Source organism: Salvia miltiorrhiza, chromosome 5 (assembly GCF_028751815.1).
Source record: "Salvia miltiorrhiza cultivar Shanhuang (shh) chromosome 5, IMPLAD_Smil_shh, whole genome shotgun sequence".
NCBI lineage: Eukaryota > Viridiplantae > Streptophyta > Magnoliopsida > Lamiales > Lamiaceae > Salvia > Salvia miltiorrhiza.
The window spans coordinates 19,492,049-19,507,269 of NC_080391.1; the positions used below are offsets into that span (position 1 = coordinate 19,492,049).

At 33.3% G+C, this 15,221-nt stretch overlaps 1 protein-coding gene across 1 annotated transcript; it reads right to left on the minus strand.

Annotated features, from left to right (window-relative positions):
- Positions 1 to 134: 134 nt before the first annotated feature.
- Positions 135 to 2,511, minus strand: LOC130986579 (arabinosyltransferase RRA3-like). The gene is made up of 2 exons (XM_057910026.1): positions 2,070 to 2,511; positions 135 to 1,499 (listed from the first exon to the last, which is right to left on the minus strand). The coding sequence occupies exons 1-2, from the start codon at positions 2,244 to 2,246 to the stop codon at positions 384 to 386; spliced, it is 1,293 nt and encodes a 430-aa protein (XP_057766009.1). The 5' UTR covers positions 2,247 to 2,511; the 3' UTR covers positions 135 to 383.
- Positions 2,512 to 15,221: the final 12,710 nt, after the last annotated feature.

Sequence of the window (15,221 nt, forward strand, 5' to 3'; positions counted from 1 at the left end):
CAGTTATATAGCTCCCACAAAATCTACCACTTTAAAGGTCAAGTTATGCTGATTTGAGTTTTAATCTGACTGCGCATGCTGTTCTTATAATAACCTAATTATAAGTAAAGAATAATGCGAAACATTCAAGACAGTGAAACGAAACAAGAAAACTTTGATAGATATAATTCATATATTCAAAAAACTACATTACATGAAACTAACAGCCGAAAATGGAGAAGATAAAACTGAAGTAACATAAGAAAACGAAGTTTGGAAGGGGAAATGAGATGTTTCAAATGACATTTCGCACAGCATATTGCTCCAAGAAACATACTCTGCTGAGATGATCTGTGTACAGTAAAATAAGCACAAGAGAGGTGACGTATCGCGACTTCAACTCTTCACTGGGATCCATCAGGAAAGGGGTCCAGAGCATCTTGTTTGCCATTCAAGTAGAACTCTACAACAGCTTGCATTCTTGGATATTTATCGGGATGGTAATTCACGTGAACGATAACAGGCTTGATTTTTTTCAGTTTCGCATCTTTTCTCACGGTCTTGAAAAGAACTTTGCTGTTCATAAAGAGATAGAAATCCATAGTTCTCTTGGAAGCATGAAGCCCGATATAACCAGGGTGAGAAGGGAAGTAGAGCTCCTCGTTGAAAACGGCTTGATCCCAAGCATTTGCCTCCCGAGCAAGCCTGCCAGCCACGCGATCTAGCAGCTCAATAGAAGGAATAGTGGGCCTTATATAGAAGAAACCGGAATTATAGACCCATATCCTCATTGTGTGAGCATATCGCGCCCAACCCATAGCAGGCTCGTCAAAAACATCATTGAACCCATAAGCAGTCATATTATTGTGACCATCTGACATAGACTCCACGTCAGAATCTCTATGCAAATGATCAAACGGATTCTGCAAGAATACTATATCCACATCTGAAAGAAGAACACTATAGCCCAGCTGCAGAAATTCCCTCAGTATTCGAAATTTCAGACCTGATACAGCATGATTACCACCACCCTTTCCAATAGCGTCAACAGATTCATCTCGATCCCTCTGGTACACAGGGACGTCATTTGCCTTGCAGAACTCTAGAATTTCATTATCTAACGCCACCACTAGGTAGTTAGGAATCCCAACTTTCTTAATGTTTGTGAACCAAAGTTCAAGCATTGCTTTTACATTCGAATTGGCAAGAGCAACTATAATCTCTTTCCTGTCAGCAACCTCAGCCAAGATCTTTGCAAGTCTAGGGTTTACAGTTTCATCAGGAAGGACAGTTGGATTCGTCCTTAGACTCTTAACAGTACCAAAGGGTCCAGCCTTATGTGGTTCGCTCAGCACCACAACTTGCTCATGCGCATGTTGGTTCCCCTGCTCAGCCAACCGCATCTTTTCATTCAACTCCCTCACTTGTCTCTTCAACTCAGCATTCTTATCGGATAACCTCCTTATATCCGACTTCAGAAGATCTATTTTTTCAGTCGATTCACATGATGCCGCATCAACCTATGCACCAATCCACACCATAAACAGAATCCTGATAAGTCCTTATAAGCCATAAACTCACTGATAGATTGAGCATCAATAACACCAGAAATCAATCTATCCTTCTACAAAATCATCTAAAAATACAGAGGTCTACTCAGCACATTTTGCTTGTTAATACCATAATTCACAGCCCTCTACAGTCATAAAGTTGGTCCAATTCAACAAAAAGAAATACTGAAGATTTAGCAAACAAACAAATGAAAGAAACCACAATTCGATCAAATAAAACAAGCAAATGCAGAGAAAGTCAACTTAGCTGAAAGTCCAAACTGAGGCAAATCAAAGGCAACGAACGAATTCAAATATAAAAAAACACAAAAAATAAAAAATCACAAGATAAATGAGTAGCCAAAAAAACCCAAAATCGAGCTCATTGCGGCATCCAAGCATGCATTTCTAGAATTCACGAACAGAAAAACTTGTTTATGCACATTCGCATGCACAACTTAGCTGAAAGTCCACACTGAGGTAAATCAATGGCAACGAACGAATTCAAATAAAAAACAACACAAAAACAATAATGCGCACCTCCAAATTAGAATCGGAAACATGTCGAAGTTGAGTGGGCTGATTTGTGGAGAAGAATCCATGGGGAAAAAAAAATGCAAACACACATCCGACGGCTACTCCGATCCCAATCGCCGCAATAATCCGTGACCCGCGGATTGATGACTGCAGATTCTTCTCTCTCCGCCCCAACGCCATTTCAAACTATCTCGAATTTCCAGGAAATTTCAAAACAGCATCACGTGAATTCCACTCAACCTTTAAACAAAAAACAGAATTACTGTCACCGCAGCATGATTTTTCTGTGAATTATCTTAATTACTGCAAATCGAGATTTGGGATTTTGGCGTGAGAGTATTTAACTTTCCTCAATGCTTGGTCTAATCCGGTTTTTTCAGTACAATATATATATTTTTTTCTTTTTTCATATATATATTTTTTCTGTTTTGAAATGGAAAAGTGTAGTGGCACAGTCGTGGTTTTAGAGATTGTAGAGAGAGGAATGATTGTATGTCTCGCGTTGCGTCTCTGCAACCTAGAGCTGTCAAACATTGCGGGCCGGGCCGGCCCGGCCCAACCCAGCGGGCCTAGGCAATTTTTTGGGCCGGGTCGGGCCTGCCCAAAATTTCAGCGGGCCTCGAACAATGAAGCCCAGCCCGGCCCTATACGGGCCGCCGGGCGGGCCGGGCCAAAATGGGCCAAAATTAATAAATTAATATATATATATATATATATATATATATATATATATATATATATATATAATTCCAAAAATTAATAAATTAAATCAAATTTAAAGAAAAAAAATTGAAGACAAATTCGATGAAATAAAAAGGGCCTTAAACAATCTACATCTAAATTACGTAATTGACTAAAATTAAATGTAAACAAATATAACTAAAACTAAATGTAAACAATATGAATACAAGTAAAAAACAAAAACTAATTGCAAAAACAACAAAAACTGAAAACGATTTATTCACAAATGAATTAATACAGTAATCAAATCAATTGGAATCAAATAACAACCACAAAAAATAATCAAAAATAAATAAATCTTTCAAGTAAAAATAATTTAATATTGATTGTTGATTGGTAATTTAAATCTTAAGTTAGACTTTGACTCGTCATTGTCGTCAATTGAAGAAATGGACTTAGGTTGGGTTGGGTCCATTGGGATTTGGGAGTAGATATAAATTTTTGAAATTTTCACATAATATACTGACGGGCCGATTTGGGCCCGAAAGCCCGGCGGGCTTTTGGGCCCGCGGGCCGCGTGACCCGGCGGGCCGCATGGGCCGGGCCAGGGAGGCCCGGATTTTTTTGGGCCTTGAAAATCCTAGCCCAGCCCGGCCAAAACTACGGGCGGGCCGGGCGGGCCTATCGGGCCGGGCCATTCTCGGCCCATTTTGACACCCCTACTGCAACCGTATGGCTATGCGCTGGCGTAATGTTATTGGTTAGGGGAGAGCATAGTCAACTTGAGATGGAGGATCTGAGAGTTGACTGTACGACTAGGTCCAATCCAGCTCTACCAAATTCCATTGACTAATTGAAGTAGTTCTTTATGTATAATTAATATGATTATAAATGTTAAACAGCCATACTGTGACCATCCATAATTTATCTAAGTAGAAAATAATTTAATTTATTTAACTTATTTTTTAAAATAAAAATAAGATTTAGTTATTTTATCATATTCTCTATATTATAGTTATTTTTTTGTAATTTTTTGGTAATTTTTTTATGTTTATTAAAAAATAAATTAAAAATAAAAAATACAAAAAAATTAAAAAAAAATAAGTAGAATATAAAGAATATAATAAAATAACTAAATCATATTTTTATTTAAAAAATAAATTAAATAAATCAAAATTATCCTTATTATATTAATGTGTGGGTGGCCACAATGTGGTTGCATAGATTTATTATTTTTTATAATGCCTCGCTACTTTTGTTAAGCATGTCACAGTCCTTGTAATAAACTACTACTTGTAAATGTCATCCCTAATTCAGTTTTAAAAAAGAAAAGTCATCGCTAATTGAAATTTCATTTTAATAAATAGTTATATTTGTGATTATAAGTCTCAGAATAACTTGTTAGTTTGAAAAGTTCTTGTAGATGTTAAATTTGAATAAGCATATTAATTAACTGTCTTAGTTGAATTGCTTAAGAAACAAAAAATGTGTAGCCCAAGTGGTAAAACCGAGATACGGAAAGATTTTCTCTTTCAAGAGTGCACTATTCAAAATTTGCAAAATTAGATTATTCAATTAGACATGTCAACTTTGAATTTGATCGAAATATCGATTGGTAGCAAAATCACATTAATTACACGCTACATTTTAAAAATTGCGTGCAAAATCAGAATTTGATAAAAATTTTGTAATTATTACGCTATCTTTTAAAGTTTGTGTGCAAAATCAAAATTTGATGAAAGTGTAATATTTTAGAGACAATTAACCCTTTTTACTATTAAAATGAACCCTTTTTACTATTACAATTTGTAATTTGTAAATATTAATCAGAATTCAATATTAATGTGAATTTTGTTTTACTTTAATAGTTTGAGTGATTTTATAGTTTCATAATTTCATACAATATATTAGAATACTTACTTGATTTATATATATTTGTGAATTAAATTAAATATAATACAAACTATATCCAAATTCTAAAACATTGAAATTTTACTTGAGAAAATAAATTAAAATTGTGTCTGGAACCGTGTAGATTACATATTCGACCCGAAAGTGTTTTTTATTGTTCACAGATAATTTTCAATTTACCTTTAAAAAATAATCGTAATAGTTAGTTGAATGTTCTAAATTGATAGGATCAGCCCGTCGACAACACTACACATATTCTATATTAAAAGAAATAACAATACCTATTTTTATGAATGGTATGTGACATTGGGCTAAGATTGTAATTGGTGATCATATTTCTTTGGATGGTAGACTTGAAACTACTCAGGCTGATACCGCGGATTGTAATTGGTAATTGTTGAAAACCAATTCAAAATGAATCAAAGCTAATATTGCAACACTCAATTAATTGTTATTTCTAAACGAAGAAGCTTAATTATTTCTTCATTATAAAGAATGAAGTGTATCAACAATCATGTTGACAGAGGCAAACACGACCTGGAAATCCAGGATATTCATTACAATAACCATATGGATTAGAGCCAGAATAGTAATTGTTGCATAGCTTCTTACAACAATTCTCATCGCAGTGCTCTATGCTGCATGGGCCCAGCCCAACTAAACACCTATTAGCATCCTTTTCTTGCATCATCTTCATCTCACTCATGCCTGTCATCATTATTATACTCAATTTTTTTATATAAAAAAAATGTTAACATATGGGCTAATTATACTTAAATACACAAACTTTCATTAAATTTTAGTTTTGCACATGAAATAAAAAATTTGCCTTCAAAAACAAGAAATTCTAATTGTCAATCACCTCTCGATTAATGATGGGGTGGACATATGTAATGTTTACATAACTTAAATGATTGATATACTAAACGATGTGCTTAGATATCTACACCACTCCAGCTAGTCACGATGACATCATGAGTTTGTCACTTTAGCTAGTTATGATGACATAAATTCGTTAGAAATTATCAATCGTGTGAAAAATTAAAATAAATTGAAAATTCATATATTTGAAAGTAGAATTTTTAATTTATTTGTAAACTAAAATTGGATAAAAATCCTTATATTTAGGCATAATTACCCCTAACATATGTAAGACGATGCATATACACGTATGTCCTATCCTATAAGTTTTTTAGACTCGGGAGTCGAGATGAACAAGAAAAAATTGAAACCCCTAAAAAATTGATGAATATATTTGATAATAATTTCGATACATTATATAATAAAACACATGCATATGTACATTTTTGTAACCATATTCTAATTAAGTTCCATCACAGTTATATTTTTCAAAATATGTTATATAAGGGACTATAGTGAAAATCAATCTGATAATATTCATTCTAGAAATTGATATTTTTTTTATAAAAAAAAAATATACCCGAAGTGAAAAGAAGGACGATGATGAAGAAAGATGTTGGGAGAAAGCGGGCCATTGTCTTCTAACCAAGAGGATACAAATTGGATAGATTGGTTTCAACGAATTATATATATATAGACATATTTTTTATGCACACAACGCTATATAGAATAAGATATTAAACAAAATTGTCTTTGAGACTCCCTGAGACAAATTAAGATTAGTAGATTGATATATCAGATTGACACAACATAGAAACTATGTACACAACACTTACTATACTAGCTTATAAAATGGTAATTTCATTAAATTAATTGGCCAATAGCAAGAAATTAAAGACAACATTTTCAAAGTTGTATGAATTTAGCCATTTATTTTATTAAAGATTGTCTGTTGGGCTTATTTTGTTAATTGAGTAAGATTATAGCCCCCCTAAAAATTGAGTAGGATCATGGTACAGAGTCGCGGCTCTATCAGTGCTCCTATATTTCTTCAATGTCAAGGAAAAGAAAAGACGAGGAGGATTGAGCTCTTTGAAGTACTCCATCTGTCCCACGAATCTTGACATGTTTTTATTTTTGGGTCGTCCCACGAATCTTGACACATTTTCAAATAAGGTAATAATTATTATTTTTCCTCTCATACTTTATCACTTTTATTACATTCTCTCTTTTACTTTATCACTTTTATTACCTTCTCTCTCATACTTTATCACTTTTACACTTTACTAACTACACACTTAAAACACTAATCTACAACTCCTTAATTCCCGTGCCAAAATCAAACGTGTCAAGATTCGTGGGACGGAGGGAGTACTATTAATCGTTTGTTTTATTCAGAAAAGCCTATAAAGTTTTATGTATAGCTAGCAAAAATAATTTTTTTCACGAGTCAAATTACTAGTAAAATTATTCGTAGTTTACGAGCGAATTGGAGATTGGAGATATAAGGTGGATTTGGTGAATGGAGAGATAAGGTGGTTCTTGGAGTGGATGGGGAACTAATTACTAACATCTAACATGACTTTGCCCGATCAAAAAAAAAAAAAAAAAAAAAAAAAAAAGGTAGGTTTTAGAGCATCTCCAATCCAGGGTCGATAGGGGGGAAATACAAGCGTGATCCTTAAAAAAAAATGAAAATGGCTGAATTATACAATCAAATGGTCGTTGCCAATTTTTGATTTTTGTGGCAAATGAGAGAGTAGGAAGGGGGGAGTCACTGGGGAAAGAGAGTTGCAGGAGAAATGGGGGAAAGAGAAGGGGGGAGGTCGGGTGGGGAAGAAAGAAGAAAAAAGGGTAAGGAAGGGGGGGCGAGTCGGTGGGGGTAGGTAGGGGTTTTAATTTTTTTTTTGTTTTTTTTTTCTCTTTTAAAAATCCTAGTAATTTTTTATCTTTTTCTAATTTTCACCTAATTTTTAATTTTATAATATTAAATTTTTAATTTTTCATAATTTTTTTAGTTATTTAAATTATGTATTTTTTTAATTATTCAAATTATATACAATTTTTTATTTTTAATGTAATGTTTAATTTTAATTTCAATGAAAATTAAACATTTTAGCATAAAAGTGTTGAAATTGGAATTTTGGTGGAAATGATGATTTTAGCACCAAAGAAAGAACTATGCATTGGAGGGGGGGATGTGTTTAAGGTGGGGACCACCATTATAGCACCAACTTAAGCACCTCCCATTGGAGATGCTCTTATAGAAAACCACTTTACTATCTTGTTAATCGTGAATAAAATATTATTTTAATACATAAAATGTATTATTATTAAACACACATAATAATAGAGAAAAAAATATTTTATATAAAGAACGTAATAATAGAAAAAAATATATTTTATATGTAAAAAATATTATTTCTTTTAAATCAATTTTGAGCATTCATCCATTATAATTTATACAGTGATACAAAATCATCTAAAAATACAGAGTCCACTCAGCACATTTTGCTTATTATAACTAAAATTGCTATCTGTCCAAATACATGTATATAATCTTGCAGCAGACAACGTTAGTACACAGAGTAGCAATGTAACAAATAATGTAACAAAACGAAAATACCAAGATTTTTAACCCAGTTCGGTGATAGAACACCTACGTCTGGAGGGCTACTCCCAGGGTAAATTATTAACCAATAAAGTTAAGATATACAAAGGACTTATACGAAAAGACTCGATCTTTCTAGCCTCTGTATCTTCCCAAAACTCCACCAACAATGAATAATTGAGAGCAAAACAACGACCTACTCTCTAAGTGTGAACGCTACACATTCACCACCTACCCAAAAAAATAAATCTTCCACCAACAGGCTAGTGAAAGCAATAACGAACAAGAAAGTACAGCTCCAAGAGGTCGCTTAAAAATAATACTCCCTCCGTCCGCCAAGATTATGTCACAATTACTATATTGGGCGTCCGCCAAGATTATGTCACTTTCCTTTTATGGCAATGGTCCCACCATCCTCTTTAATATTTTATCCTTACTAACACTCTTTATTTACAAAAAAACCAATCAAAATTCAATCTCAACCACTCATCTCATAAAGTGGTGGGACCCTTTCTCCACTACATCAAAATCATCATCAATTTTATTAAATCCCGTGCCCAAGCAAATTGCCATAATCTTGGCGGACAGAGGGAGTATGAAATAGCGACGAACTAGATCACACACACAAGCATTGTGTGATCTGATAATAAGCACGAAAAATATTCTTGTAAAAATAAGAAAAATAATGATCAAAGCAGTAGCAAAAAATGTTCACCTCCTTATCCTTAAATAGGTTAACCCTAATAAGAGTTATATCTTGGATAGAACTCCAATGAACATAATAGAATATATCTACAATTGTGATCCAATAATACTTCATAAAATTTAGAGATTTGATGTTGAGAATATCCACAAGAACCGCATAAACTTAGTTCTCAAACTTGCTGCTAAAATCCCGTAGGGATAAGCTTTCAGCTATTCCAGACTCGGCAAGTACAATGAGTGATACATCTATGCACTGATACTTCTGATAGAACATCTGGTGATACTATTGGAATTATCTACATAATGACAATATATATCTGAATATATCAATACTCAACAATATTCTCCTTTATCATTGATGTAGACAAAACATAGTGCACAACTCATGAATAAACTGCAGCATACGAAATCTAAAAATAATGAGATGAATTAAACTCCTCCCCAACGTAACAGATACCATAATCATCAAAAATCAACAATCCTTAATGTCCTCCCCTATTTGTCAAACATCAAGGACAACTCCCCCCCTCCCCGGCCCGAAGAACAACATGTCTCCCTCTCAAGAATATCAATATTGTAGCAGCGAAGCAATAGAGAGCAGACCATCAAAAACTAAACCAAGCAACAACAGCTTACTAACAAAATCAAAGAGCTAAATAACCAGAACAACTGCACCATCATCTGTACCAGCTTCTGCATTTGCATCATCATTTCTACCAGTTTCTGTATCTACATCATCATCCATACCAAGCATCTGCATCTGTATCAATAACTATACCAGCTGCTGCAAAACAGGCCTCTAATAAGAAATAGACGTGTTCTTATAAAAGAACATCTTAAAGAACATACTTCAGAGTAAGATCAAGTTTCTTATGAACAACGGAGTAAGTGACATCTGGAACAATTATTAAAACAGGTTCTTTAGCGGCAACATGAACACATGCATGATCAATGACATTAAAAATTGGAACAACTGTTGGCGCAGTAATTTCTACAGAGGGACACATGCTGATGCAGGAGCACTTTCCTCCAAAAAATTAGAAGCTCCTTTAACATGATCAAAATCTAAAATACAAACAAAAGAAACAATTTTCTTCGTAGCAATTTGAATATCAGCTACAACGACATCATGTTCCGATGTGATTTCTCCATCTGTTCCATCATTTTCATGAACATGCATCAGCTTTTGTACCCATTTTTCTGAATTATTTTCTTTTCTTCACCCGTTTATCCTTATGATATGATTTGCAATTTGTTCTAATATGATCTGGTTTGTCACAGTAGTGACAGATAGGATGCCACGTACTTGCAGATGATCTATTCAGATGAGGTTGATCGGTCTTTCCTCTAGAATAACCAATGCCCTCATAGCCACATTCTCCAGTAATAGGAATTTTATTTGACTGATAAGTTCTTGTATTCGTCATATTCCTTCTATTATCGAGATAAAATCTGCAACGAGGTCTGACGTGTCCACGATGATCACAGTAATGAAAATATGAACAAATGAGCTATTCCCATGATGACAAGGGTACCGAGCCTGTTGATTTAACATAGACTGTAAATTTTGAGTGTGAGTATGAGTCATCTTCTTGTTGTCAGAATATTCAACATATTTATTATGTTGACCATGTGGTTTGGCTTCATCTTGCTTGCCTTTTTCTTCCACTTTGGCAGGAACAAACATGCTTTGATTGTAAGCATCGATATGTTCCAATAATGATTATCATAACCAAGACCAGCCTTGTTGTTGAAACATTGAGAAATTTCCATAATTCGATCAAGTTTCTTGATCATCTTGTCCACGTGTTCCAACTTATTGGTGAATACGCCATTTTATTCCTTGAGAGCAAGATTTGAGTATTTAAGACTATCTCTTTCTTGAGTTAGTTGAATCATTAAAGATTTGTTCACTTCAAGAACAACCACACACTTTTGATGCATAAGTTCATAGTTTTTGGCAAGATATTCTTCATCCAAATCCCCTGTATCACTACATGTATCCCTATCTATATCACCCGTCAGTAGACAGTGGCTGTGACAAGTTTCTGAATCTCCTTAGTTCTTACTGTGAAAGCTACTGTATCAGTGTTTGTATCACTTTCGACTGTGACAGGTGCATGAACGTCCTCTTTTCTTGCTGATCAACGTGTGTATCTATTACCTTTTTCCTTTTAATTACTTCTCTCTTGCGAAGAAGTAGGTGAAAAACTCTTTGAAGAATTTGCAGAGATTTCTTTCTGATTCACAGAATTTGCTACAAAAGTAACATTTTTCTACTTTTCAAGCTTGCCATATTTCTTGCCCATTTCAAAAACTAGCAACGATCCAACTAATTCATTCAACTTTATAGTAGACAAGTCCCTTGCTTCTTCATTGGCTGCAATTTTGAAGTCAAACTTATTCGAAAGATATCTTAAGACCTTTTTCGCCAATTCTTCCTCACTAATCCTTTTTCCCAAAGAAAAACTCTCATTGAAAATTGTGAGAAGCTTGAAATGAAACTCGTCAATAGCTTCATCTTCTTCCATTTTCAACATCTCAAATCTGGAAGTGAGTTGTTCAATCCATGTCACTTCACACGATGATCACCTTCAAAAGTATTTTGAAGAGTATCCCATGCTTCTTTCGCAGTCTCGATATAAGTAGAAAATTTCCCTATTTACAGTTGATTGGATAATATTAACAACTTTTTATTCATACATGAAGCATTCAATTCTCTTACAAGCCATTTATCTCTTACAAGCTATTAGTTTGTGGTTCTACCAACATCTTTCGGATCAAAATTATATCAGATATAGATGAAGCTAGCACATAAATATTTTCATGTCTATTAGTATTTTTTTATTGGTTTGTTTAATGATGACAAAAATAGGTGACCCTTAAATGATTAAATCTATTTTTATTGTTTACATAGATGAGTTCTTTCCAATTACGACTTTCTTAAACTTTGTTTTTGAGAAATTATCTAGCAATTGATTCAGAAAACATAATCAAGTGATAAATTAATGAAATGCAAATGTTACCATAAAAATGAAATGTAAATCACACTCATCAAAATTTATTTTATCGCGCAAATGCACTTTATTTTTTGGCAAGGTTTGCAGCTTAATCGATTCTTCATTATATATATACAATGTAGGACAGTAGGAGTAATTAAGCGCGTTAATTAACAATCATATTGACAGAGGCAAATGCGACCGAGGCGTCCAGGGTATTTACCGCAATAACCAACCGGATTATGGCTTGAATAATCATCGTTACATAACGGCTTACAACAATCGTTACTACACGCTTGTATGCTGCATGCGGCCAACTCGACTAAACACCTCTTTGCATTCTTCTCTTGCACCACATTACTTTCGTCTCTGACCATCATCGTCGTCTCACTCATGCCTGTCATCATCATCGTTGCATACAAACAATAGAGTTAATATATCAAAATATTCATTTTTTAATTTAAAATACTAATTACAAAGAGAAAAATAAATAAATAATACTCCCTCCGTCCATGAAAGAACTTCCTAGGAGGGAGTGGCACGAGTTTTAAGAAAAAATATTGTTGAGTGTATTGAGAGTGGATAAAAGGAAGTTGAGTGTATTAGGAGTGGTGAAAGGGTGTTATAATTAATATTGGGAGTTGTGAAAAGTGAAAAGTAAGAGGATTATAAGTGGTGGGGTATAGTCCAAAAATATGTAGGAAGTTCTTTTGTGGACGTCCCAAAAAGGAAAGATAAGAAGTTCTTTCGTGGACGGAGGGAGTATAATTATTTTATGGCTTAACGTACTATTTTGCCCTTAATTTAAAGTTAAGAATCTTTCGCAGTTACGAATTGTAGGCAAAGATAGATTCAATTCATGAACAAGAAGCTCGTAGTTCATGTAAATTATAAGCAAAATTTGGTCAATTCACGACTAAAGAGCTTTGTAATTATGAATTATTATAATAATCAGAGTAAAATTGTGAGATTAACTATTCATATCCTTTTTATCTCTGTGACTGTTTTTATCTTTACAATAGAAAAATAAATATTTTATTAGTTCACTCAAAAGAATAACAAATAAATATCCTCTAATATTTAAGATACTCTAGGTGAACAAAGAAATTGTGACCTCTCAAAAATTGATGAATATATGGAATAAGAATTTTGATTAATTTTTATTACATCACGTGTACATGTACGTATCTCTAACCATATCACATTTCATTTTTTTTAAATATATTACATTATAAGAGACCCCCAAATAATTTTTAAATATTTTTGATCTAAATAAATTGGATCAAATAATTTGAAGTAATAGATGCACCTGAAATAAAAAGAAGGGCGATGACGAAAAAAGATGTCGAGAGAAAGCGGGGCATTTTCCTTCCAACCAAGGGGATATGAATTTGATAGATTGATTTCAACGAATATAAATTCTCATTTTTATACATAAAGCACGATGTAATATAATTAAGATATTCTAAAGTTGAGATTATATGAGATGAATGGAGATTACAAAAATAATGATAATTAAATAAATGGTTGATATGTCATGTTGACACAATAAATACTACTACTGTATACTAGCTTACAAAATCAGGGCAATTTCATCAAATTCATGGGCCAATGACAAGAAAATACAAAAATTGCCAAGATATATATTTTAATTTTAACTATCTATCCGCCTATCTATAAATATATAGCAGCGATACACGTTCAAGTTACAACAATGATTATCCATCCTATGCTAGTCTGTGACAATCTCATAACATTCTATTCTTAATTTTCTAAATTTCAATTGTTGTCCTTTTAATTCCAAATTTTATTTCCAATAATTAATTACATTCACACTATATTAATGGTTTTGATCTCTCTTCACTTTATGGACATATATTTATTACATTTATATATTTTTATTATATATGATACAATTTATTATTACTAGATTATATATATATATATATTATATATATATATTGTCACGACCGCACTTGCTAAGGATAGCAAATTCGGGGAAACCGCGACTAAGGGAGGGAATTTAGGAGCGGGATTTAGAAAGGGGTATATTCTGTCTCTTGATGACTCGACTTGTATAAGGAAATCAATCGAAATATCTAGATATCAAAAAGGCCACAAGGGTACCATACATAATAATATCCAGAAATGGGTGCTCAATGAGTTTGAGTACATTATTAATTAATACATATTGTTTGACAAATGCCATAAAATCATAACGAAATCAGTGTTCGCAGCGGAATAACATTTTGAGTATATGTATGAAGACATATACTCTACTCTGAGGTAATCATCCTAGATCGACAAAAGCTCCGCTTGCACACTACAATCCTCGATCACAGCTCAACCTGCACATTTATAAATACATACAGGGCTAAGTACGAAAGTACTTAGTGGACACTTGCCGAAATTTACATACATGCATAATATTTTATTGTCAAGCCTTTCAATAGCAGTAAGATACGAGGGTTTTCCTTTAAAGACTCGTATTTACCAAACATAATATCATTTATTTCATCAATAACCCGCGCAGGCATTTTAATATCATTAATCACCATATCAGTAACTCGTGCCGAGAGGGAGGCCTCCCTCTACGGACACTATGATCGGCCAACCCGCTAGATGACTCACGATCACAAGGTGTACACTAATTCCGAAGGGATTTGCGGTCCCATCCAGAATCCGAATTCGATTAACATCAGATAGGCAATTAATAACAAAACATAAAGCATTTAGGCATTGACAATATCATTTAAATTCATAAGCATAAAGTCTTAACAATTCTACTATATGGTTTTAGTTTATACGTAAGAAAGCCCACCTGAATAGCAGACTCACGGTTTAGCTCTAACTCTGGTGCTTGACCTTTAATCCGAGAAAATAAAATAAGATTCTAATTCTCGAAAGATCTCAATAAATGAGGATGCGTGAAATGATTATGCATGACTCATATTCCTTTAATAATATTATGAGATGCTAATCCTATTTAAGGAATTAAAGCTCGTCTTATGAGGTCGGATTATTAATCTTTAATAATCTACTCATCTTAAAAAATATTCTAATTCACTTACTAATTAATAATTAGTAAGTCTTAAAATTTATCACTAATTAAATATAATTAGGATTAATAAAGAGAGCCTAAAATAATAAATCTCATTGAGCTTAACTAAATAAATTGTAGGAGCCCAATTAATAAAAATAATAGGAGCCCATTTATATAAATAATAGAGTCCAAACAATATATATTAGCCCAATGGAAATAAAATAAGCAAAGCCCAAATGAATTAATATCCAGCCCAACAAATAAAATGAACTAGACCCAAATAAAATAAAAAACAGGCCCAAAAGAATCGGCCCAAACGAGAAAGGCCCACTCCTCTCTTAAAT

What these genes read in the sequence shown, in the direction of transcription:
- LOC130986579 (XM_057910026.1), bottom strand. Translation starts at nt 2,246, where the DNA reads ATGGCGTTGGGGCGGAGAGAGAAGAATCTGCAGTCATCAATCCGCGGG. An exon ending in TTTCCGATTCTAATTTGGAG is followed by an intron (nt 1,500 to 2,069) that starts GTGCGCATTATT and finishes ATTGGTGCATAG; the next exon opens with GTTGATGCGGCATCATGTGA.